Raw genomic sequence first — 26512 nt, 5'->3', positions numbered from 1 at the left:
TGCAACTGAAGCAGGGCAGCTTCGAACGTATACCCGACATCATTGTATGGCCGAGTACGTTTTTTCAACTTCTTTTCTTACTACGAATTATCATTATTATTTCTCATTTTTTGCATGTACGAGACCGGAGCAGTGGGCTACAAGTTTGAGAGAACTTCGTCTACTTCTTGCTCTCAACACACGAAGAAATAAAATTTTTCGTAATATTTGAAAAAAAACCATTTTTGGGGGCAAAACCACTTGAAAGTTCGTGCAGTTTTTCCCTACACTTTCGATGTGAGAGAGATGGCTTCAAATTTTAAAAGTGAAATTGTCCCACACCGTTCGCCCGATCGAAAAAATTAAAATGTCACCCCATTTTTGCCATCGCCCTGCGTGGGCTGGCAGAGCCTTTTTTTAATCGGTCAAACTGTGTCGAAGAATTTCGATTTCAAAAATTCCAAGTGAGGTTAGGTGACTGATCCTCTCTTGAATAATTTCTGCACTACTCCCAACTCCCAACTAATGCAAAGTATCGACAAAACCACAACGCTAGGACTTTCGCTCGTTTCACCATTTTTCTTAATTATCCAGTTACAAATTTTTTTCTCGACCGTAATAGAAAGTAAAAATTAAAATTAGTCACAAATTCCAAGATATACCGAAGGGAGGATGCAATAAAGAATCAGTTGTTCTCCTGGAAGATAAAGGGACTTTGCGTGATTTGGTAGAATCGGAAAAGTTTCAAATAATAAAGATAATTTTGTTTACTGAACAATTTCAGTACAAGTCAGACTTTTGGAACTCGATGGCTCTGCGTCGTTTGGTTACGGAAAAAAACTTTCTAAAAATTCTTCATCAATAATTTAGCTTTTTTAACGCTCGTGCGTTCATTTATGAATACGAAAAAAGAATCGATTTCACAAGATTTTCACGTTTGTCACGACTTTGAACCGTGTGACTTCTACGTGTGTTTTGATTTTTTTTGGATACCATTTCGTTAAGATTCGTTAGACTGAAAATGTGAGATTATTAAGGACATAAAATTGTGTTTTTTTTATAATTTTGATAGTTTGGAACTTTCGATTAGGAAGGTTCGCAGAAAAAAGTGTCATCAAAGGGAAAAACGTGCTGTGACGTCCAATGTTATTATCGTGTTTTGCAAATCAATTGGCAGCGTGTGTATACCTTTTTACGTTTTGCTATAGATAAGTGGTATCTGTTGAATAATTACGAAGCGACGAAAACTGAAACAAGGTCGGCTTATCTGATGTAGAGGAATGTGAACATTTTTCTTCGCCGCGTTTACCAATGTTTCAACCTGAGAAATGTGTAATGAGTATGAGAAACAAGAGGCAAAACGAGGCTTGGTTGTGAATTTGGTAAGCTGAGAAAAACGTCGCATACCACGAGATTTCACCATGGTGAAACCGCCTTGATCGCGCACGTTCCATTATCATCTGGGAATGCAATATTTTCCTAACTTGTTAAATTTGACTCGAGGATGAGTCCTGGAGACGAAATTCTCGACTTTTTTCGCATTCGGACGTTTTGTAAATTATTAAAAAAACTACAAAAATGGTGACCCAGCCCGAGTTGACTCAGACGCAGAATTAGCTAAAGATGAATTTTTACATATACGAGCATGTACAAACATTCGTTTCGACGTTCTTCACACTGATTTTCAGACGTAGAGAATTCGTTTGCATTTTAAATGACAATCGTTTATGACGGTACAACAAAAACAATTTTGTCACGTACGATAATGTATAACGAACTCATTATTCACACTCTTTTACGAAACGAGTTATTACACTGACAGGAAAAAGCATATTTGACGTCCCATACTTTTGTAGATTTTATAACACAGTTGCAAACCTCAGGGCCAAAGGACGAGAGTTGTGAGTTTCACTACAGCCAGCATCATATCAGGGTCGTTTCCTCTGTTCACGCTAATGTCACCATTATCGTCAAGAATTACGCGATGAAATAATAACTTTTTCATGATTTTTGGTATTTAGGCTCAGTGTTGGCATCCATTTTGATGCAATGACTCGGATATCAATTTTATATTCAATGGAATTTTATGATCTGCCAAGTTCTGGTGGAAAATGTGCTGATTCAAGTGAGAAGATAATGCATAAACTTATTCAAAATTCCAGAATGCCACAAAGACGTAGAGGACCTGATAAGACTTTGTGTCGAGCACGGAGTCGTTTGTATACCGTTTGGAGGTGGGACAAGCGTGAGTAGAGGAACAGCTTGTCCGGTGAAGGAGCGACGAACGATAATGTCATTAGACACGTCCCAAATGAACAGAGTGTTGTGGATCGATCGTGAAAATCTGCTCGTTTGTTGCGAGTCTGGCATAATAGGTCAGGATCTCGAGCGCGAGTTGCGTCTGCGTGGTTTCACAACGGGCCACGAGCCCGACTCCTACGAATTCTCGAGGTACCGAAATAGTAGAAAAATGATTGAAAATTAAACGAAAATGGAAATAGTCGTGGTGTAATGAATTCCGATTGAAAGCAGCTTGGGCGGCTGGGTGGCGACGCGTGCGAGCGGTATGAAGAAAAACACGTATGGAAACATCGAGGACCTCGTGATACGGGTTAGGATGGTGACCGGACGAGTGGAAGAGCCCGAGATGACTCTGGAGCGAGGGGCCCAAGTACCGAGGATATCGTCGGGGCCGGATTTTGACCACGTGATCCTTGGAAGCGAGGGGACACTGGGGGTGGTGACGGAAGTCGTGATGAAGATGAGGCCTGTGCCAAAGGTCGTAAAGTACGGTAGCGTTGTTTTTCCAAATTTCGAGAGCGGCGTGAAAGCAATGCGAGAGGTGGCGAAGCAGCGTTGCCAGCCGGCGAGTATACGTCTGATGGACAACGAACAATTCAAATTTGGTCAAGCCTTGAAAGGGGAGCACACTTGGAGAGAATATTTGATGCAGATTGTGAAGCAAACTTACGTCACCTTGATCAAGGGTTTCAGCTGGGATAACGTGTGCGTCGCAACGCTTTTCTTCGAGGGTCAGAATGCCTCGGAGGTTGCGAATCAGGAGCGAAAAATTTATAGCATTGCCAGTGAATATGGTGGTTTGGCAGCTGGTGAAACGAACGGTGAGCGAGGTTACACGTTGACTTTTGTCATCGCTTATATCCGGGATTTAGGACTGGAGTACGGTATTCTCTCGGAGTCGTTCGAGACCTCGGTCGCGTGGTCTCGGGCGTCGTCTCTCTGCCGCAACGTCAAAGCCCGCGTTGCCAACGAGTGCAAAAAACGTGGCATAACCCACTGCCTCATGTCATGTCGCGTTACGCAGACCTACGACGCTGGCTGCTGTATATACTTTTACCTGGCTTTCAATTATCTCAAAGTGGCTAATCCGGTCGAGACGTACGAAGAAATTGAAGAAATTGCGAGGGAAGAGATCCTCGCGAGTGGCGGCTCGATATCTCATCATCACGGCGTTGGGAAAATGAGAGCCCGCTTTTATCCCGGGGCTGTTGGCGATGCGGGAGTCTCGCTTTATCGAGCGACCAAAGCGCATCTTGATCCTCACGACGTGTTTGCCACGGGCAACCTCGACCCCAAGCACAGAGCGAAGCTTTGAAGAATAAAAAAAAATAAAAGAAAACACATTTCTCGTCGCTCGTTGCTCAGACTCTCGTTTACACTTTGAATTGACCTCCCTCGATGTCACATTCGGCTTATATCCCCATGCTTGCGTGTGTGTGTGCGTGTGTGCATCTACGTGAAACTATGCGTATATGCTCAAAGGCTTCGAACGAATCCGTATCGCATCAACGCAGATTCGTGAGCGTATGCATTTGATATTTCCCCAGTGTGATCCTTGCTGTTCCTGAAAACAAAACTATTCGGAAAGCTGAATATGACATACGAGGGACCAACCCTCGAAGAGCGACGATGTCGCAGTGGTGGTGGTGGTGGTGGCGGTAGTGCAGCATGGGATGTGGACGAAAAAATTGGATAAATAAAGAAAAAACGAAGATATACGCAAATGTTACCGCATAGTTGATTGGAACTCCGATTAGAGTCTAAAGTTCTTTTTTTCGGTACAAATGAGGAATTGTAATTGCATTGCGATGTTTTTATATAAGTTACTATAAATAAAGACAGAGCGGGAGAGAGATAGACGGAATGACACGGATAAAAAGTGAGTGAAAGGAAGCAAAAAGGTCGTTGCGTTAAGAAAAGAGAGCCAGGTTGTGGGCAAAACAATGACTGAAACGACTTGCATGTTGGTGTGTTTTTTTTATCGCAAATATCACTTTAATAGCATGGTGTACGCGTCGGTTTCGAGTCGTATTTTGCCATCCAAACTCGCCGCTGTGTGCTTAATTATGTGAATTTTCATTTTTATCCGGAAAGATGCAATATTTCGACGTTTGTACTTGTCGTTCTGTTGTTTAAGAAATCTAAACGCGCGCAGGTTTACTTTTTTCTCTTCCTGGCTTTTTTCTTTCGTCGACACGCGTAATAATTATCTTTGCTCAAACGCACATACGCTCGATCGTCTCTTCTTTATTTATTCTGTCTAATACCGTGCGATGATCCTTCTCACTGGCTGTCACTCGATTTAAGTGTAGCGAGAAAAGCATCAAGATCGTACTCGTCGTCGTACTGTTGTTGCTCCCACAATTCTGGCAATATTTCAAACACCGATTTAGCGACACCGGGAACTCCACTTATGACGTTTTTCGTTGCCGCACTCGTGTCGCCTTGAGTACTCGACTTCGAATCCTTTCCGTTGTCCAGAGAAAATAAATCCAGCAGCTGCAAGATCAAATAAATCGAATCAATCGAAATGTTCATTAGTCAAACGAAATATTATTACGTTTCACTGTTTAGATTTAATTTAAGGTATGCACTAGTCTTTCTACTGTTCTGATGTTTGGTCTGTTCGATTTTGAATAACTCGTGGGATTTTATAAAACGATAAAGTTGTGATAACTTCGTAAATAAATTGTAGCAACCTCATCAGTTCTACGAAATTGATTTCGATTTTTCTTCTTTTTTTCATCAAGCTCAAACGACAAAAATTTATTATACAAAATGTTCTATGGTTAGGCTATAAAAGAAAAAAGTTCTAATAAAACGAGAACCTACTTGGTCTGTGCCCATAGTGCTGATGGAGGAATTATCAGTCGATATAACGGTATTGGCTGTGTGCAATTTGAATTTTTGCAAGCCCATAATCTTTTCTTCGACGGTAGATCTTGTGATGAGTCGATAAACATTTACAACTTTTTTCTGTCCGATGCGATGAGCTCGATCCATGGCTTGGAGATCTTTCATTGGATTCCAATCGTGTTCGACGAATATGACAGTATCGGCGCCGGTAAGGTTGAGCCCGAGACCACCGACTTGAGTAGTAAGTAACAGCACGTCTATGGAAGGATCAGCGTTGAAGCGTGCGACGATTGCGTGTCTCTGTGTTGCCGGTACGCTGCCGTCCAATCGCAGATATGTCACGGTAGGCAAGTGAACACTGAGCAAATCTTTCTCGACGATATCGAGCATGGCCTTCAATTGACAAAATATGAGAGCCCGATGCTGGCTGACCAACTGTTGTGGCGGCGCGGTTGGTGGAGCATCGCCAAGAGAACTCGGCAAAAGACTCGTCGTTATTACACTATTTTTACGCGACGATTGCGACACGATTTGCTGTTGTTGGTGCGGTTGTTGGGCCTGGCCGATACCACAATCGATCAAAAGTTGTTTCAGGGCTGGCAATTTTGCTGCGATCTCGATATCCGTTAACGTAGTTTGTTGCTGCTTTATTTGGGCGCATACCTGCAACATCATCGAACGAAATTAATTATTCAATAAATTCTATCATTTTTAAAAAAACACGTCGAATATTTGAAGACGAATTATTACCGATTGGTACTGGGGGTGGCGGGGGCTCAGCACAAGCTTCGGATGGTTACAGACATTACGAAGATAGCGAAGCGCCTCGAAGACGTGGCCCCGTGGCGAATTATTTGCTTCGTTAGTCGTCGAGTCCGAAGAAGTATTCATCAAAGTCGCCGAGTGTCGGGTACGGAAATCTTCGTAAAGACTTCGTTGTATCGGTGACAAATCGCAATAGTAATCCTGAGTGATTTTCGGTGGTAAATCTTTGAGTACATCTTCCTTGTTGCGACGTAATAGGAATGGCAAAACCTGAAAGAAAAAGGCTCGTCGTGACATTGCGAATTGTCAAGTGCTCAATGATTCTGATTCAAGAACAGAGCATGAAAGTTCATTAATAATGAAGTCGGTATGATTTTACCTGTCGATGCAGAGCTTCCATAGCCAATGCACCAGTTTCTTGCTCCTTGGGCCCAGCCTTGGGTTCTCTGCACGCGAGAATGGGCCTTGAGTATTTAGCAGCAAATTGTTTTTCGCTACCCAAAAATCCGGGCATAAGAAAATCAAAAAGAGACCACAATTCGAGTACGTCGTTTTGTACGGGTGTGCCGGAAAGAATGAGGCGATGGTGAGCACGCAGTTTTTTAGCGGCTTTAGCACTTTTCGTTTTGCCATTTTTTATGACGTGGCCCTCGTCAAGTACGCAATAATTCCATTGTACAGCCTCGAAAAAGTCAATGTCTTTACGTACGATGTCGTAGCTGGCAACGACCAGCCGATAATGCATCGCTCGTGAACGAAGTTTCTCGCGTTCGGGCGGTGTACCGGCGTACTGAATGACCGATAGATCCTGAGATGGAATGAATTTCTCAACTTCGTAGACCCAATGACCGGTCAACGTAGGTGGGCAAACTACGAGGCTCGCCGGTGCTTTGGGATTCCGATGGTGATCGAGAGCGAGTATGCACAGTGTTTGAAGCGTTTTCCCGAGGCCCATGTCGTCGCAGAGTACACCGTGAAGTTGATAACGATTTAAAAAGTCGAGCCAATTGAGACCCTGCTGTTGGTAAGAGCGCAATTCCGCGGCAACGTTTACCGGCAATTTGGCGTCGGGAATACTCCGAGGATTCAATAGTTGTTCGAGAAAACGTCTCTCTTGAGCTTTTTCCATCATTAGCTCCGGTGGATCGGATATCGAGCCTGGGTCCAACGGCAACAATTGAACGAGCGTCGCAAGTGTTGCGCTGCAGGCTAATCTCACAGCAGTGTTTTGATCGCTCATCCTGCCGAGTAAAGGAATCATGAAAAGTACGGCATAAGGCACGACCCGAACACCCAAATTTTCTACAATGCATGTAAGCGCCTCGGCCGCCCCCTGACGACGTATGTCAAAATCATTCGGAGTAGCGATCACTCGGGAGTCTCCCTTGCTCCCGCTCACGTCGTTGTTTCGAATCTCTAAGAGTGGCACAACCAAGCGAACCACGTATTCCATCACTTTTTTCGTGTCCAAATCGGCCAACGCGGACAAACAACGGGACGCCATGTGTCTGACGACCTTGTACGGATGAGTCAGCAGCGAGCACAGCCGTGGCAAACACTCCATCACAGGTGGCAGAAGAGAACGATCTAAACTTGGTCCCATTATTTCCAAAACTTGCAATCCGAATACCAAATTGTTAACATCATCCCGAATTTTTTCAACAGCCTCGTCGCCGTTCAAGCCTGAGAACGCAACGTCTTCGTTCTTCTGATTGTTCACGATCATCAATTGCCACAAATGTGGTAGTCGGCTCGGCAATCGTGCTCCTATGAGATTCGCTATTGAGTTTCAAACAAAAACAATCGATTAAACCTCCCCAATCGTTGGAAATCGTTGGTGCGATAATATCATTCAAGTTTGCAAGAATTTGTAAAAGTGATGAGAAAAACGGCTGGATTTTAATTCGTTACCTATGGCAGTGAGTGCTAGAGTTGCACCGCGTCGACGAGTTCGTGATGCCTTCGCCTCGGGTTCCTCGCAAGCGAGCAACTCTTCCAGGGGTATATCAGTCGCCGGTGGTCTTCCGGGCCCTCTCCCGCCCCCGACACCTCCGCATCCAGCCCCTCGGTTGTAAGCTATGCGTTCGGCGTGTCTTTGACGATTATTCAGCGTCAAAATACCGTCGTACGGGTTGACTTCCTTTTGCTCGGTGAGCCTCGGTGTAAATTCCAAGTCAGAGCATAAGAATGTACACAAATTTGTAGTTATTTTAGTGTTGGGTGATGGTGTACGATCGGCACAGAGATCGACCAGATGTGCGAGGTGTTTGGCGGCAAGTTTTTGCAAATCTTCGTCCTCCTCGCGTTTGATGGCTTCCATGAGAGGTTTCACGAGAGGATTCAAGGGGCGCGGAGCTTGCGGTAAGCAATGAAACATGGTGGCTGATCCAGCGAGAGCTGCCATTGACATAACGTTGAGAGCTTGTTGCTGAGCGGCAGTGCCAGAAGCACCGATTTCAAGAGCTTTTCTTCTCTCCTCGAGACTCTGTATGAGCTTTGGTTTGAGTTTGTGTGCCGCATTGTTGGCGTTGGGTGTTCCGGTGGTTGTACCTGTGGATGAAAGTAGTAAGCCTCCGACAGGTTTCGCTGCTAAATTTGATATTTGTTCGAGAGTCATTACAGTGGCTGGTTCGTCGTCGAGCGGCAACAAAAGTTTATAGTGTTTGAGGGTTGCGACGTAGTCGCGACTATCGTGAAGGAGCCTCGTGAATGCACCGGCGATTTCGTCATAATATACGCACTCGGTGAGACAACCGAGAAGCTTTTCACTGAGAATTTCAGGTATTTCGGGAGGTTTCGGTTGCTCGAGGGCGGCCCAGTGAGCCATCGTCAGACCTACTACGGTCCTTTGGAGCGCCGAACGCGAGGCGAGGTGGGCAAGGAGTACTCTCGCGTAACACAAGTCAGGGCTTGGTATGTCCGGTGTATAAACGACACCGGGGGCTGGTTGAACGACGTAACGAGACAACAGACCAAGCATTCTCGCAGCCATGCACCTCGCTCTAATGCTATTCGCTCTTCGCGTGTTCTGAGCGACAGTTTCGATTCCTCCGATGTAGACTTTGAGCTCGCTCGTAGTAGATTTGACGCTGCCATTGCTACTTCCACAGTCGAGTTGCTGTTGCTGCTGCTGCTGCTGCTGTTGTTGTTGTTGTTGTTGTTGTTGTTGTTGTTGTTGATGTCCTTCCCCGTTCGTACCATTCGTCGGCCTGGGCTGTCTGGCTATCGGTGGCACCGAACTGTTGCACAAAAGACCGGGATTAAATGGCACGTGCTCCGGTTGCATCGCCAAGCAGAGCCACGTGCTCACGAGTGGACAAGCCGCGTGCAACAACATCTCTAAATCACTGCGCACCACGAGATTTTCCCAGACTTTTTCGGCTACCTGTTGTATCGGGGCTACGTGCTCGATAAGTACCCGCTGAAACACATTGCGCAGAGCCTCTTGCAAAACCACGCTGCCATCCTCGCCCCAACGTTCCCGTCGATCCTCGCTACGGTCGACGTCTTCTCCCGTAAGTGTTTGAAGAGTTTGCAGCGTTGCTTTCCGCACGCTCGAACTTGAGTGACTGAGAAACGGCCAAAGCCTCGGCAAAACTTCTGACAGCGGTTGGGGACTGAGACAAGCCCGAGCCGCTGGTAACGATATTATTGCAGCTAATAAACCCATAAAACTGTTGCAAGCTGCCGCCAGATCATCTTGCTCGCGCAACAATTCCCAGAGCCTTGCGATTACGGCCTGCAGCTGGTTCGGATGAAGAAGTCTTGGGAGCGCCGTGGCAACCGGTATAAGCGCACTCGCCGCTGCAGCGCCCACGTCATCCACCGGATCCGCCAGTCCGCGCATAGCCGCTGGAAATGCTCGCGGTAATAACTCGTCGAGAAGGTCATCCCGTACAGCGAGTAAATACTTCAACGCGAGAAGAGCTCCGTGACGCGCTTCCCATTCGTCGTGTTCCAGAAGCTTCAGCGTCACGTCCAGTATACCCATCACATCCTTGTTCTCACTATTCTGCATTAGCAGTACGAGAGAACCGAGGGCTTGAGCGCAAGTTTCTCTGACCGGTGCGACGACCTGATCGGACACGTAATCGCCGAATCGATCGAGACCCAAAACACACAAGAGTCGAAGTGCCGCGTCGATCACCCACCGACGATGACTCTCCTCCATTTCACTTTTCGTTTGATCCTTCGACTTGCCTGCCCCTTTACCGTGCAAGCGTATGAGCTCCCGTAGCGCCGTTGCCGCTCCGTGGCGCACTTCCCACTTTTGACCAAAGAGATCTTGACAGAGAGATTCACTGAAGGACTCGAGTGGCCAATCGATTGCGCTTTCGGGCCAACAACCGGTCCCGTCCGGTACAGCTCCGTGAAAATTTGTCGATCCCCCTCCACTTACTCCCCCTGAATCTTGACTGATCGCGCTAACGCTTGAATTCGACGAGGACGGCTCACCCATTGCAGGCATCGTCGTGACGCTTTCCTCCAATTTGATTTTCTTCTTCAGAGATTCTACCGAGTTACTGGACGGCTGATTCGGTTCTTGACTATCGTCGGGATCTCGGGAACGTTGCTTCGACAAAGATTGTCGAGCTTTGCGCCTCGCTCGATTCATTTCACGCCTACTCAAACCACCCGACACTGGTTGAGCTAGTGCCTCGTTGATCGAAACTTTGCCGAGTCCCGTTGTCGTCCCGCACGGAGCCATTGGCAATGTTAAATCCTCCGCTGTAAATAATTCTGCCGTATCGACACCCGTTATCCTTGGATCCAGCCCAAGCCTCGCTGCCAATAATTTTTCACCCTGTTGAACACTCGCGTTTTGATCTCCATCGGATACGACGAGGTCGTACTCTTTTCCCTCGGATCCAGTCAGATGAGAGCTTCTCGCCAATAATTGTACCATGTCGAAACCCTCTAGAGTCAAGCGATTGTTAGTATTCCCCTCTCTTGCTGTATCGCTACCACCGGTATCGTCTGAAAAAGTTTAAAAAAAAGTTATTTCTTTCAGGGTTAAATTTGTTGGAGCTTCTTTCGTGACATGCGTTGAAACGGTTCATCATCCTTCATACACACGTCATCCGTTTTCACTGCGGTTGTATTCATCTTGATTCAGAAAACGTGCTTGAAAACAATGGGAATAATATCTACTTCTCGGAAAAATGAATACTCTTTATTGGCACGAGACTCACGTATTTCGTCTTTAGAAGGTTCTGGATCCCATTGTGGAACTTGAGCAAGTATTGCTTGTATGGCATGAGCGGCAGACACCCTCGTATCCCATTGAGGCGATTTCAATAACGCTGACACTCTGGCCAACAAATGATGCAACTCGTGAGGATGAAGTCTCTGAGCTTCTCCTAATTGTTGCGCGGCTGCTCGCTTCGTCACCGCATTTGTTCCAGTCTCCAGGAGTATGAAAAGTCTGTCCAATCTAAAGAATTTAAACAGTTGATAATTTATTTAATTAGCTGTGTAATTATGCAAGAATGTGAAGAAAAATCTTCAAATTTTCCCAGGTTTTTTCAGCTGCAACGCCTGTGAAATCTAGAGTCGCAATAGCGGCTCCAGAAAAGTATATTTGAGTATACTAGAATTTTTGGACACCGTAACGCCTTTTCAATTTGGATTATATTAATTGAACAATAGAGAATTTTACTCATTTGATATAATGAGAATCTCTGGCCATCAGAACCAAAAAATTAATATATTTTGGTATCAGAAGCTTTAAGAAAAATTCTCAAAACCATCATTGAATATCCTGAGTTCTAGTCGTACTTCAAAAAGTGCGGTCAACCAACATTCGAAATAGATGCATTGTAATGTACAATATATGTATGTGCCGACCGAAAAAACAATTAGCTTAACTATAACACAGCAATCGGCCAAAATTATTTTTCCAAACTTGTTATAAATATAAGAATTCAGTCATTTTCATGTTCCAAAAAATGGGGCCGGGTTGAAATTCCGAACGGTGAGAAATCAGAAGGCTCAAAAGTCCGAAAATCTCGCTAGTGCGGTATATCTATATATTTCGAGTCCCAGCTAGATTTTCGGACTTTTGAGCCTTCTGATTTCTCACCGTTCGGAACTTCAACCCGGCCCCCAAAAAATAATGATATCAATAAACAAAATGACTGCATTCACTCACTGCTAAAGTAATCAAAATGATAATTGGAATGAAATGTTGCCCTAGTGAAATTGTGGAAACAAAATCTTTGCTTCTTTATATATCAAATCTGATTTGATCGATGTAAAAAAAACTCAATTGAGGTCATGACGTTCAACATCTCAAATGAAGTTGCAATATAGAGTTTCTAAAGGAAAAGAATTGGTAGTTAAACTTGTCAATCATTGATAATGTATGGTGTCAAATCATATCATTTTGTTATGTATTGAATCATGAAACTGGTTCACCCACAAATATCGGTAATAAAAAATTGAGCACCAGCGAATACAAATGATGAACAAAATATTGTAAACTTCCCGTTTTATCAGTTGTTCAATAAATATTAGAGAAAAGTTCATCAGATTGAAATGGATTTGGTTAAATTTTTGAGTATGCTTACTTCGACTCCATTCTATATCACTCTAATGCAAGTTGTTCGTTTGAAGAGTGTTAACTTAGTATTTTGAGTGCCGAACGCTTGTTTGTTAAAGAAATTTATTGCTTATTTTCTATTGTTCTCTTCTTAAATGATATCTTTACTTGCCTTGAAGCCATTGTCTTTTTCCCTCTCTCCTCTAGTTTCTAAATTCGTCCGTGAATCTGAAACAATGTGCGAAAAATGTAATTATTAGAAGTCTGATGCTGCGGTGTGTCAAGATTGGATATAGGATTAACACAGCTAAATACGTCAGCAAGGAGGTTCATAAATCCGCATGTTGTTTGTTTTTTTTTTTCGCGCTTAATGAGGCTCGGATTAAGAGATTTTCCGGCGATAAGAGGTGGATGAAAAAATGGGGAGGTAAGGAAAATAGTTTTGTTGGCGATTACCGAGGTGAAACGAAGCGGAACAATATGGATGTGTGTAATAGGATGCCAATGTTGGAGTACGATAGATCAAACCCACCTGCAAGCGTCTCCTTTTTTATGCTAAACGCTCGTTCGTTATTTCAGCTGACCCTCATTGCCAATTGCCATTCAATAGCTTTATGAAGAGTCACATCACGCTCGATATTCGTAAAAAAATGACGGATAATCTTTTGATTTTGACGATTTTTCGGAGAGAAAGGCATGTTACAAGCATCAAATTTATACTGACAGCCATATTGCTGGGGAACCTGAGTTTTGTGCCCTCGATTAACCTCCGATTGGTCGATGTATCGTTCAGCTAATATCTCATTGGTCAGAAGGCCTTTAGAGTCTGTCCAACGGACGTCGTATACGAAGACGCCAGATACTCGTTAATTTTTCGAGACACTCTTACCGATGGTAACAATATTCTTGGTTTATAGTTAATAATGTTTGTCGCTGGACGGCGCCACCCGGATCTTTCCCGTAATCGTTCAATTCAAATGTACGCGCTCAAATCTGTAAAGTCCTTTCTTACCGCGTGCACAAAAGCTTTGTGTTTTTTTTCAGTTTTATGTTTACCCTTTGTTGTGTGGTGTAATTCTTAGCTAAACGAAAAAAATACAGAGTTACATATGTTTGTCGTACGTGGAGACCGGTATAGCTAATATTTTCATCATTGAGTCATAAAAATCAGGATATTTGATGGTAAGTACCGCTTTTCTTGTCATGCCTGTGTTCATCGAATACAATTACCGAGTCGGTTGATGCAACAATACATACGTACGAACAACAAAGCTCGGCATTCCCTTGCTGCTCGATGTACTTGAAAAATACACCATTATATGCGCTCAGTATTCGGAGGATGTCATAAAAAAATTTTAGCATGCTTCTCATTTCCTCGTATTTTATAAAAGCATTTGCCACGATGTATTATGCAATTCGTTTCGCTGCTTTGCGAAGTGAGCTCGGAAAGGTCGTGACCTGAGGTATTATGATTTCTTTATCCTGTCTAAATATTTCCGTAAGCAATCTTTTCAGCCACTCTCGTAAATTCCACCAGTCATTGTTGAATGATTTCCTTAATTTATAACAATATAGTGCTTATCTGTGTAAAGATGAATAAGTATATGTGAGACCTGCGAACACCTCTGGACCATTGAAGGACTGTGGGATAAAGTAGATTTGGGTGACCGTTAATCAAAAGTCGGCCAACAGCCTCTTTTCCATTTTTTTGCTTGCAACGACACACCAGTCAGGCTTAATAGCAACAGATTTAAACGCTCAATGGGCGTTGATCAAGACTTTCAACATGCATCCAAATATATAGCATATACGAACCTCTCCAAGCCATGGGAGATTTTAGACATGACTGATTTAGATAAACTCTGAGAAAATTGTGGAACAAAAATTAGAAATAAGAAGCTTCGATTTTTACTTTTAGAAGTCTCAGAAAAGTGACCCAAGCAACAATGAAATTGAGTGATGTTATTCACAAATTTTGGAACAAGAATTTCTTGAATAATATTCAAGAATCGTTGATATGTTAAATCAACATTTTTGTTTGTAATTTACATTTATTCATCTTTTTAAGATTCAGTTATTCGCTAGATTTTCTGCATTGGAGAACTTCCTATAATATCTTTTCCGCTATCAAGCCTTAAAAAGCAGCTTGTTCCAATATCATAGTCATTTCCCTGACATGAAAGATCCATAAAGATATAATCTATTAAATTCATTTTAATATCGTTCTTTATGATGTCCATTTAAACGATAAGCATCGTCTATGAGCAAAGAAAGGCAGATGCAATTTAGAGATAGCAATTTTGATATAATTCAGAATGAACTTTCTTTTTTTTTTTATTGGAAAACCTCTCACAGAATCTACTTCCGCTTGGACAAAGACCTTTTTTTACTTCTCTGTATCTGAATGTGGAATATGGAATTTTGGTCTCAGAAAAAGAAGCATATAAATTGAAAAAATCCTGTAACGCATTGCCAAATTCAACAGCAGTAATTTCAATTATTTCTCTACCAACAGGCTGTCAATTGAATTTTACATGTCGTTTATATTCCTTAAAAAAAGCATTTTCGTATGAGCATGAGATATCTCATACCAGCATGAAAGTTTGTTGTCTAAAACTTCTGGGTCTCGAAAAGATTTATGAAAATTGTTCCAACGGTTATTCTGCTATACAAGATTGACAAGTCAAACTTGTTCTATCGACAAGTAGTCATTACTCAAGTATACTATGCAATAGAGTTCCAAAAAAAAATGGAAATTAGGTTCTTCGAGTTGATTCAAGTTGTTCGAGTGAACCTGCGAGATAGGACGATTCTACAGCAGCTCAAATCCTTTGCTACCTGGGTCCAGCGAACCAGCCCCTATCCTCCGTCCACATGGAACCGCCTTTCACACTTTGCTCTTGTTGGCAAGGTTCACTGACACAGAGCACGTTGTTGGAGTGTGAAGGAAAATGAGCAAGAGATAGAGAGTCGAGAGAGAGAGAAGCATAACATCGAGAGCGCCAATCGAAGCGGTGCGACTCAACTAGCTCAACCGGACGATCGTGCGAAATGATTGGTTTGTCGGATTAATTTATTGCTCGATTCTACGAGCCAGTAAACGACCCATTCTTCCAACTGCGAAAGAAAGAAGAGGTTATACCCAAGATCGGCTAGCCGAAGGAAACGGAACGTACGATCAATTTGCTGTGTACAAGGGACAAATCGATCAATTGAATTTCACGGTGATTGTAATAGATGTACCGACGAGTTGTTTTTACTGTATAAATAAGAAAAGCAGCCCACGGCGGGAAGCGTATAGTTTCGCAGTATTATGATGCGCGAAGCGAGGAGGAGCAAGGACAGAAGAGAGTGCGAGAAAGGGACTGCGGATGAAAATAAAAAGATGCAAGATCACCAGCGTTTTGCTCTATCGCGTCGTATATTTTGCGTCGTCGCTCTGCGCCTCGATGTCGTCGTGCATAAGCTCATCCGGCCTACACCCGTCGAGCGGGGGGTAAAGGAGAATGCGGAAGCGATGGCAAAACTCGTCGAGTCTTCGTTTCGTTCACGGAACATAAAAACACATGTTTACCTTTTTTTCCACACTTTTATGTTTCGTTTCAATTTAATTCCTTATCAAATCATCATATTTTCGCGTTGTCCATAAAATCGCACTAATATCCAGAGGCATGGCAATCGCCATCGGTCAGCACTCGCGCGATACCGAGGTTTGTAATTCAATGCCATTTTCGTTGTTACAGAAATGCCTGGACACCACGATCGCGCTGCGACGTTTGGCGGGATCCGGCGAGTTTGCACACGCACGCGTTCGGGCGTTTGTTATTATTCGTGCTTGACGATGAGAAACATCGCCGCAACGCTGCCCCATTGGTTTTTCGGTATGTTTACTCGGAACTGAATAACGACGACGTTACAGTACGAAAATTCTTGAGTCCCTTCCATTGCCTTTTTTTGCTGATCACGGGAAGCCCAGAGTCACCTTTCACGCTACAATACACGTTTCTTCTTACACGGGAAACGTGTGTGCGAGTGGAGGCGATTGGATCTGAAAAAGAGCGTACTCAACAAAAATGTCGCGAGTCTCATGGCACGAGTGCGCTCTGCGCCGCAGCTCGGTGTTCTTTTTCCCATCGTCAGCTTGCCGTGTATTACTGTAATTTATGAAGTTAAATTGATTTTTTTTCTTTCATGTTCAAGCCTCGATTTCGTGGATGAGGACTCGATCGATTGCGCGCATTTCCGAGGTTTACCGATCCTCGAAGCACCCGAATTTGGTGCAACGAGGAAAAGATAATAAATACGTTCGTACTGCGCGCGATACACGCGTGTGTGCGTCAAGCGGACGTCGCTCGTGAATCCAGGACAACGAACCCGACCTGAAAAGACCTTTCTCTCGAAAGTCAAGGTGTATACATACAGGATCCCTCATCGTTCCACTTGAAGCGACGCGATGGTCATTCCGCCCGGATGGTAGCTTTCTTTCGATCGCGATCTTATTCTTCCTCCTCTCCTTCTCGTTTTTCTTGACCGGAGGATCGTGTAAATCCGCGGGCCGGCCGGCCCGCCTCATCTCATCGCTCGTCGATGTTGTAGCAACGCGGGAGATGGAAAATAAAGGGATGTGTACGTGGCACAATCGTAACGAGCCGAGCCTCTCAATCGTATCAACTGCGGTATTCCGTTGATCCATATCCGTCCGGCCAACAACAGAATCACCGGCCCAAGACTCGATATTATTAATAAGCATCATTAATCTCGATAATTGATAATAATTCGCTACAACGAAGCTCGATTAATGACTCGTAGCTCGATTTTCTTTTGCCATTTTAATTGTCTGCACTCGTACACATCTCTCCCGTGGCATATTTATAACTCGCGATGATAGCTCAGCATATGTTCGAGCTAAATACGAACCGGCTCCAGAGTTACTGCTCTGCGCACGGTGTCAATGCCACTAAATTGCTGGGCGCCCTCGCTCCGGAACGGGAAACGCTTGAAATGTGGGAACCTCTCATTTCCATTGTTACTTACTTTTCCTCGTGCACACCTCGCTGCAAAATGATCCAGCTCCTGATAAAAAACTAATCAGGATCAAACCGTAATTGATAAATATAAAACACTCTCCGCAAAACAACAAGTTTTATTTCACTTGGATCAAGGACGAGAGTTTAAGCGGTGTGACGAAAGATTCGAAGAAAAATTCAATAAAACATCTTTTCGTCCTACTCTTTCCGGGACATTGATTACATCTGGTTAGATCGAGCTGCACTTGGATTCCACTGGAAATGTATCTAGAAAAAATGTTATTTTTCCAACGAGCTCGTCTCGAGAGGTTCCGTCCATTTTATGGTGAAAATTATCAAAGTACCATCGGCAAGTTACCGTACACCAAATTAGTTTAATCGGAGAGCCGTTTTTCAATAGTCCAGGGATTAAGATTCGTTCATTCCATTCACTTTTGCGCAATCGAGGACATTTAAATTCATTCGAAAATAGCGGATCGATTTTTGCACATTGCGAAAAATGAAATAAATGGGAACACTTTACAGATTTGGACATTTATAAACGGATCGATCCATTTGTCAGTGCGTCTCGGAGCCATTGGCATTTTATTTGCCATACTCCATTTGTCATTTACATCATATTTTTTTCTCGAAGGCACGATATTTCGAAAGTTTGCGCAGGCGAGGCTTATTATACAACAAAATTGAACGAGTCTTCGCTAAGTAGAGGAAAAAAAATACGAAGAGACTGAGCAGGACTACGGTGCGAGTGAGTGGGTGAACCTTTCTAAATTAAAAACTAAAAATCCATTTAAGTTAATCCCATCGTAACGCACTTTATTTCTTTCAGTTGGAACGACAAAAAATTTGAACGCATTTAGAAATCGAGAAGAGCGTCGCAAAAAATGCTTGAAGTTATAACTTCACCGGAGACATCAAAACGAAGTTTTATTCAGAGATGATATCGTCTCGGCGAACCTGCAGTCAGCGAAGGACAGATTCGAGTCGCAATGTACTCACGTCGTTTTCGTTTATTACAAAATGGACTTACAGCAAATGGACATTAAAAACACACATTGAATCGCAAATGAATTAGAATTGATATTCAATCTGTTAGCTAGTAAATGCAAGTTGCACTAATATATTGACACTTGTGAATTGATAGCGAAGTTCGGTTGGAATTTTATCTTACGAATTTGTTTTTAAACTCCCTAAAACTATGAGAATGAAAAATTATGATTTTCGTATATTTGAGTATACAACATTCTCAAACTTGCAGCCAAATTTTTTCACGCCGGTAACTAGACAAAATTGTTGTACCGAACTTTCTTTTTTTTGCTCGAAATTATTGCAGAACGATTATTCAATCTTTTCTACGTTATTTTTACTCGGAAACGAATTTATTTAATCTTCTGTCGCTTTCAGGTGCAATTCATTTCGGATTTATATCGCTCCATTGGATTTCAATCAAAATATCATTCGGACGAGAACGGTTCACATTATGCAAGATGCCTCGAGCCGATTTGAAGAAATGTATTGAATTATATATTGCCGGATGGATGATTTCAGTGGGTCGGAAGAACCCGTTTTTTTTTCATGTTTGCACTCAATACAACTCGTGCGACGAAGACCAAACGGTTTATATCGGCTTTTAGTTGAAACTTTTGTGAAGGATCATTGCTCCTCGTTATGGGACGCGAGAGCCACGTCTTGACGAATAACGGGCATGAATAACCATATTTCAACGTCCGTCGACACGAGACGATCAGGAATTGCCAATAGTCGATGAATACCGCGCAAGAACAAAGTACAATCGTTGAAATTTATTGGGCGTCCACTCTGTCCTGCATTAGGTAACGTTAATCAGACTGGATCGAAACCATTATTATTGAATGATCAACAGTTTCATGTTCAACGGTTATTTCACTTCCTTCTTTTGTAACCCCCAAGAATATTGTATTGAAAAACAAGTCATCGTCTGTGACATTTTTTAAAGGTTGCTTTCGAAGAATTTTATCATCGATCATTTCAAATGCTCGAGGTTTCATTATTCTATAATTTTTCGAAAAATTTTATTCTCCAAATTTTTTTTACGAACGATCATGCTACTGAATAACTGGAATAAACTGATTGAATTGAATCTTAAATTCCGTTTTCAGGCTGAGCATCTTCTCAACAGTGGTGACAATATGAACTTCGCACACGAAATTCTACCATCCCTTCAAAAGATTCTGATGGGTCGCGAATTGAGGACATCGGTCGCAGCACCTTCAGATTTCGCAATTTAAAAATACCGCCGATTACGGCCTCTCGGTCGAGTGCTCTGACAGATACCATTATTTGCGGGTGACCCAGATTTTCGGCTGCATCTTCACTGATCCAGATTGTGCGTTGCGTTGGGGAAGACGAAACTTTTCACGATCTTCGTTCTTTTCGCGCTGTGTAGGGATTTTCGGCGAGATCAATACTATTTTCCCTTTAACTTTTTGCTTTAAATTTCATTCTAAAATATTTTTTGTTTTGAAAGTCGTTCGCGTAGTCCTAGTGAAAAGATGCTTTGCTGGATATACAAAAAAAAATTGTAAATTAAATTTTCGCGAGTGTACTAAATCTGTTTCCTGCTTTTGACAACATTTTTATTGGTTTTTTTTTCCCGGTACAGATTATCCGAGAACAAGAGCAATGAGAAATCTCGCTGCAATCTTCGCGCAGTGGTTTTGTGTTCTACCCGTTGGGAATAAACGAACGGGAATAGTAAGATTTCGGAATTCAGCGAGCCGAAATAACCGTGAGAATGGCAACGAAGCAAGGATAATGCGAAGTTAAATTTGAGCGTTGGGTCGTCCCGTGTTTTGCCCTTCCGCCTACAAAAGTAACGGAGAGTAGAGCGAATCGAAATCGGCGCTGTTCCTGAAGCACGGTGTAAATTCGACGAGTAGGAAGGAGCAGAGAGAGCTGCGCTTGTGTTCGGGGAGACACAGAAGGAGAAGGAGGAAGACGATACAGAACGGGTGATGCAGTCGCGAGCTAGCCGGCCGACACGTCGGACACGCAGTTTTTTTCTTCCGCACACTGATTGAGTGGATACCGGCATGATCCTAATCATCGATCGCCTTTCGACATTTCGTTGTCTCGATATCGAGTATTTGGCTGACGAAAAATAGAAGAAGGGACCGAAATCTATGTTGAAAAGTCTCTAAATCCGTTGAACTATAAATTTCAAGTGCGGTGCGAATCGAGCAAAGTGTCAAAAAACATTGCAACGTGCAACCATCCCAACGGACGATTACAAAGGGGATGAAATTTCCGATGTTGAAATCGCTATTGGCTCGAGTCTGATTCCGCAATGATTCGGTTCTAATGGGGCTTCTTGCGCTCTCATTATTTCTTCGTTTATCCGGGAGAGATTTTGAAAAACAATCGAAGAACGTGGCTCGGCGGGATATCGAGGAGCGTTGAAAAAAAATTTGGAAAGTCAGAGTCGACCGCGCTCGTTTTTTCAATGTGCTTTCGAGCGGCGTTTTGGATTTGCGAGTGCGAACGACTTTGTAAAAAATCTTCGATAGATTTGTGCACCTGATAAAGGGACGCTGATAAAACAAGTGGAAACAACGACGACGAGGACGTCGGTAAATAGTCGGACTGAGTAGAATGATCGTGAAAGACAACATGTGGAGACAGAGGCGCCTCACGGTGCCTAAGAGGTGAGAGTAGTACCCAACGGGCAATTTACCCTTCCGTAGTGTTAGAGCTATCGCGTGTGGGACCGATGTAGGCAAAAACGTAGAACGAGGCAAAATTCCAAACGTGGGAGCGAAAGATAAGAAATTCTGTTATAACGGCACGAACGATCTGAGCCTGAATTTTGTCTCTTCCTTCTTTCTCTCTCCCTTTCTTTCATTTTCTTTATCAAGCGCGATCATGTATGCTCGTGAGTTGAGCTTGACCGCGACATCTTCATGACGGAAACGTCACGAGCGGTCCACGGGAGAGGAAAATTCAATGTTCACATGTAAGAACCAGTCCTGTCCCTTATCTCGTCGGCGAGTTCGCTGTCTTCACACTCTTCTTTCCCTTCTTCTATTTTTACAAACATCATCTTCTCCCCTCGCATTTTTTTCGCGCTCATACCCTTTTTAATCTCTTTCTACTCGTTCGTGGCGATGCAATGATTTGCCTTGGCATTCGACCTACAAGGCAAGAGAGACTCGAGGAATAGATCGGGCGATAATTGGATTTCCAGAGGAGCGTGCATCCGTGCAGTACGTGTCCATGCTCTCTTGGACTCTCTTTTCTCTTCTCTCTCTCTCTCTCGCTCGCTCTTTTGCTCGCTCACGGTCGGGCCTCTATCTCGCTACGGTACACACATAACGTGGTGTTACACCCGGGGGATAGATCGAGAGGAACCCTCGTGTGTTGGGTCTCTCTCTCTCGTACACCCGCACGACCCTGAGCGTGTGTCTACGCTATAACACTAGTCACTTACTCTATGTGCCCGTACGCAAGGAGGGAACCGTTCCTTCCGCATCGAGAGAGTCGTTGACACCGCTTCGAGCCTATAGAACCGATATATGATGCATTCTCTGTGTACCGTGTCCTTTTTTCAAAATTTCTCGAGCCTCTTCCACTTATTCTATGGTGCTACACGTCGGTTGTTTAATTTCTCCCAAATCTTTGAATGTAAACTTCCGATTGTCGAACCCTCGGTAATCGGTTACCCGAAAAATTTAGGTAGACGAATAATGGCACTGGAAAAGTTCAAACTTTACTTTCGAATGCAATGGTTTTTCAAGGATCGTTCATTCAATTATTTGATGGAATTCGAAGTAGAGAAAGAGCAAAGTTTTTTTGTTACTATGAGGAAAAATGCATGCAAATGAATCCTCGGTATTTGCATAGCAATCAGTATAATTGTAGAAATCGATAGTTCCCCAAATGTTATACCATCCGCTTGTACACCGCAATAAATACTCTGCCTGCCAATTTTAATATATGGCATTCTGCGCTATAATCCACTGGAACGAGTTAACGAACGTGTATCATTTCTTGGCTCATCAAAATTCTTCGGGGTTTCATTGTGGAAGAAAGTTTTCGTTAAAGTTGGTGTGATTGCTAAATTTATTGCCGCAGTCACAACGACAAGTGAGTTTGGAGGTGAAATTTAAGATTTCGTGTCCTCGGTATGAATATTCGTGACGAAAGGAATTTTATTTGCAAAATCTACACTCGTGCGTTGCCTGTGGATGTCGGGATTCAAATTACTTTTATTTTTCATCTCCTCCTCATTATGTAACGTCATTATTTCAAGCTCGACATCGCATTTTTGTTTGAGGAGTTTCGTACCATTTTTCGTACGTTCGCACTGTCCTAACTCCGTTCTCATTGAACAACGGAACACCAAAAGATTTCAAAGGCGTGTGACCTTTAAAAATTCAAGAAATTTAATTGTAAAAAGTAAAAGTACCCTCGCGACCTAAGTCGACGATAAAATGTTGTCAGTTGCCTCTGCTGCAAAAATAAAACCCGGATCGACAGCTCGTCCGCTGCCTCCATAGAGGAAAAAACGTCGTTTCACCGACGAGTCAAGCGGTTAAACAGTTTTATCGTCACACAAGAACGAATATTTTTCTACTATAAAGAGATGCAGCGAGAACCATTTCAATTTACGTACATTAACTTATGTCTCAATGATTTATGACGAACTGAAAACTTCATGATTGATCGACCACTGCATCGAAACGAACGCATTCCTACACTGTATTGTTTATCGGAAAACTCAAGATTTATCGATCATTTCATTTCATTCGATACTTTATTATGATTGTACACCGTCGAATACACAATCATCATTCCAACTTTGCGCCAAGACATTATTAGTTCGAATTACACGACACAGTATAATTGTCCTAAGCAATATGAATCAAAAGACTGTTACAATTGCCTCCGAGATAAAAAATAATTCCTCCTACTGCATCAAGCAAACGTTTTGCTCTGCGAGGATACTGCTCGTATGCTTATACAGCGTGTAGCATTAAGGCCGTAGCTCGGTCAATCATTTTGAGCCGGTGTGCTGTATCTACTGCTATGAACTATTGTGGGAATGATGTTTGTTCACGTAGAAGAGCGTAAAAGGCCGTCAAACGGCTTAACGTTGGCGCGTGCATTCACCCAACACAGCTCCGACAGCGCATTCTATTCCCATACAGACATGCACGTGGGGACTATCGGTGGGCAGGTTCCCCTTTAGAAAAGCGTAAAGCTCGTATAAGTATACTTTGCTATGAGTATGTAAAAAAAAGTGGAAGTAGGCCACTCGTGAAGAATCGTTCTTGTCACCACGCGCCGAGTGAACTCGAGCCCGAGCACACAGGTGGACCAATTATAAAATCTTGATATGCACTGGTTACTCGCCGAGCGCTTCGTACTCTTCTCAAGCACACTTGACTGTTGGAACGCGACAATCGTCCTCACACGTTTCAACCAATTCGTTTATTAACCTAAGTGCTTTCGTTGTTTCCTCGATTCGTGTCCATTTTTTCCTCAGAAGCCGGACTCAAATTCGTCCGGTCATTATAAGCATTTTGTTTGAAGATGTCGACGAACGATTGTGCCGGCGGGATTACTAAATCGTTGTACGGGAGTTGAGATTAGAACGATTCTGAAATCGTTTCAATTTTCTTTTCTACCAATTTTCGATTAAATATTTGTTTAAATCGTTTAATAGCTTGATGGAACTGCGAAATAGGGGCCACGGGAACAAAACTTGTCGAACTACGAAAAATAGTTGCGTAAGCTCTGAATTATTTACGATAAATGAAACTAGTTACGTCAGGTTGTAATCAATTCATGAAAATGACATTAAATTTTTTTCACTAGAGTTTCCATTACGTCGTTTCATGGTAAATGTGTCCACTTGAAAAGTCATTTCGATCATTATACATAATGGTAAAAGATAATCATAAAATAGTTCAATTATTATAATTTCAGTATACCAAAGTGACTTCATCGCTATGAAATTGCATGGCAAGTGTACTATTAAAGGTAAAACCAGTTCTTACGTCTGTCACTCCGAAATGGCTGTCGATCGTCCGAAATCATAGATCTTAGAAGTAAAATAAAAAATTTTATCGTACCGATTCTCTAAAGCTGTTGGACTGTAAATTCGATACCGAAATTCGGAGTGATTTGAACTTTTCATCATTTATTTTTCAGAACGAGCGAGTTGGTCGCACTGGTTGCGCTGTCGAGTACTCTCTTCTTGTTTCTTCACACGCGTGATCTTCATTCGCGATTGCGTGAAATGGAGGTTCGTTTGCAGCCAGGAGAGGGTGAGACACTATCGGGCAATCAATTATCATCCGGTGAGTAATTTGTTAATTTCCTCATTGCGATTATCGATTGAAAATTCAATAAGGTTGAGTCCGCTGTTTCGTAGTACGTCGAGGAACAGCGTTCGCAAAACATTTCGAAAGTGTACTTGAAAAAAAGAAAGTTCAACTCTAACGCGACTCGGTCCATGCTTAGCCATCGTACAAGGGCATATTGTGGGTGGATACTCGCTCCGCGTGTGCGCACGACGAGGAAGCGAGAGAGGGAGAGAGCGAGAGGAAGAGAACGACGAAGCGGCTGGTTTCGTGGTCGCTCTTACCTTTGCCATGCAGCGCGCGTTTATGTGTGCACTGTACGTAAAACGTCAGAGAGGCCGAGAGAGCGGTGCGAGTCCAACGCAAAGAAGAACTCGTGACCCTTCGGGGCCCCGATGTGTACGTGTTTTCATGTACTCGGATGGGCTTACCACCACGGTGCTCACTCATGTGCGGTGTGCATACATACGCGTACACTGTAAATGTATGTAACGATAGAGGAAGCAAAATCAAAAGAAAAGGAGAATTATGAAGAAATACAAGATGAAGATGAAGGACGAGGACGAGATGGAAGAAATGTAAGATTAAGTTGACGAGGGGCAAAGAAACAGGAGGAGGAGAAGGAGGGAAAGAGGACTCGGGAAGAAGAAAATAAAAATAAGAACAGCAGAGTTACGTCGGTGCACCATCACTCCGTTGCATTCGTAACGGTAAAGAAAGGCTCATTTGCGTGCAATCACGATTCTCGCTAATTAGTCTATGAAGTCCCATCTTCTCGCGCTCGCACTCACGACACAAGCCGATGCAGTGTGTTATACCGGAGAGCCCTTGACTGGTGGCTTGGCGTTTAATCAACCACCGTCACCGATCGATTACACCTATGTAATTAAACACGCTGGCAATTAGTACCTAATAATAGGCACGAGTTGAACAGCAGCCACCGTTCGCTCCTTGCCAACCTCGTGCTAACTTTCCTTCCTAGCGTTTATCGTTGCTATTCTATTAAATGGAGCATCGGCAAAGACACGAGAAAATATGTTTATTCATTTCCGATAAGATAGACATTATTTATAGGATTTTATAATTGTTATCTTCCCACGGGCTCGTACGCTTCCTAATGAATAGATAACCGGTTTTTACGCTTATCTTAATGCTTACTTCTTCCTCTAAGCTGGTGCGGAAGTCTCGCACTGGAATATCCTATATCCGAGAGCTCTGCGATCTTTACTTCTTCACAACGCTCCGAGGGATTGCAATACTTCAGACTCGATAAAAATCTCAATGGACTGCTTCAAAGGGCTTTCCGGATATCGCTCGGTGAAATTTTATTGTTTTTTTTTTTTCCATCGGGGCTGCAAAATCAAGCAAACTGCACTCAGCTATGATCGAATCTTCTGACAAAAAGTGTGTCGATGAGAGTTTTTAAAATCGAACTATTACTAAAGATCGATTTTCAGTTTCTTTTAACCCGTGGACACCACACTCCCTTTAAGGTCGCACACACTCACCACACTGGTGCAAATTTGCGCTTCGACTTTTCAAAACTTTTTATTTCATCCGCATGAATGTACGGAGTTAATCTTACAACGAGTATTAGTAATCGATCGCAATCATTTAAAAAATTGAAAAATATCTTGAAAAACTTCTCTGCGGATGGAAGCATAAAAAGTAAAACAGAGAGCTCGCGATCAGAATTTGAG

At 43.0% G+C, this 26512-nt stretch overlaps 3 protein-coding genes across 4 annotated transcripts in view; 2 read left to right on the top strand and 1 right to left on the bottom strand.

The window, feature by feature from the left end:
* The window catches only part of ADPS (alkyldihydroxyacetonephosphate synthase), a 9025-nt gene extending 4881 nt beyond the window's left edge, over positions 1 to 4144 (top strand). The window contains exons 3-5 of the mRNA XM_043410549.1: positions 1 to 54; positions 2142 to 2430; positions 2512 to 4144. The exon at positions 1 to 54 is cut by the window's left edge and continues 227 nt beyond it. Of these exons, the coding sequence (XP_043266484.1) occupies positions 1 to 54; positions 2142 to 2430; positions 2512 to 3595 (1427 nt within the window). The 3' untranslated portion in view covers positions 3596 to 4144. The remainder of the gene's footprint in view (positions 55 to 2141; positions 2431 to 2511) is intronic.
* Positions 4145 to 4244: 100 nt separating this feature from the next.
* Positions 4245 to 15753, bottom strand: Hel89B (histone acetyltransferase 1). 2 transcript variants are annotated; one of them, XM_043410528.1, is made up of 9 exons: positions 15619 to 15753; positions 12975 to 15559; positions 12615 to 12670; positions 11094 to 11335; positions 7813 to 10878; positions 6281 to 7680; positions 5887 to 6171; positions 5113 to 5799; positions 4245 to 4779 (listed from the first exon to the last, which is right to left on the bottom strand). In XM_043410528.1, the coding sequence occupies exons 3-9, from the start codon at positions 12623 to 12625 to the stop codon at positions 4564 to 4566; spliced, it is 5907 nt and encodes a 1968-aa protein (XP_043266463.1). In that variant the 5' UTR covers positions 12626 to 12670; positions 12975 to 15559; positions 15619 to 15753; the 3' UTR covers positions 4245 to 4563. The 2 variants fall into 2 exon arrangements, with proteins under 2 accessions (XP_043266463.1, XP_043266464.1); XM_043410529.1 differs by lacking the exons at positions 12615 to 12670; positions 12975 to 15559; positions 15619 to 15753 and adding an exon at positions 12471 to 12529.
* Positions 15754 to 17219: 1466 nt separating this feature from the next.
* Positions 17220 to 26512, top strand: part of pip (heparan sulfate 2-O-sulfotransferase pipe) — a 25771-nt gene continuing 16478 nt past the window's right edge. Inside the window, exons 1-6 of the mRNA XM_043410555.1 lie at positions 17220 to 18217; positions 18299 to 18460; positions 18874 to 19301; positions 19608 to 19890; positions 20111 to 21152; positions 24661 to 24809. Of these exons, the coding sequence (XP_043266490.1) occupies positions 21100 to 21152; positions 24661 to 24809 (202 nt within the window). The 5' untranslated portion in view covers positions 17220 to 18217; positions 18299 to 18460; positions 18874 to 19301; positions 19608 to 19890; positions 20111 to 21099. The remainder of the gene's footprint in view (positions 18218 to 18298; positions 18461 to 18873; positions 19302 to 19607; positions 19891 to 20110; positions 21153 to 24660; positions 24810 to 26512) is intronic.

The sequence above is a fragment of the Venturia canescens genome, chromosome 1, assembly GCF_019457755.1.
Source record: "Venturia canescens isolate UGA chromosome 1, ASM1945775v1, whole genome shotgun sequence".
NCBI classification, from domain to species: domain Eukaryota; kingdom Metazoa; phylum Arthropoda; class Insecta; order Hymenoptera; family Ichneumonidae; genus Venturia; species Venturia canescens.
Note: the sequence above shows the minus strand (reverse complement) of the source record. Positions and strands in the feature narration are given on the sequence as shown.

Bases quoted from the DNA above. Each gene is read 5' to 3' on its own strand.
- Hel89B (XM_043410528.1), bottom strand. The intron at 7,681-7,812 runs GTAACGAATTAA...GAAACTCAATAG, and splicing joins TCTAGCACTCACTGCCATAG to CGAATCTCATAGGAGCACGA. The intron at 6,172-6,280 runs GTAAAATCATAC...TTTTTCTTTCAG, and splicing joins TGGAAGCTCTGCATCGACAG to GTTTTGCCATTCCTATTACG.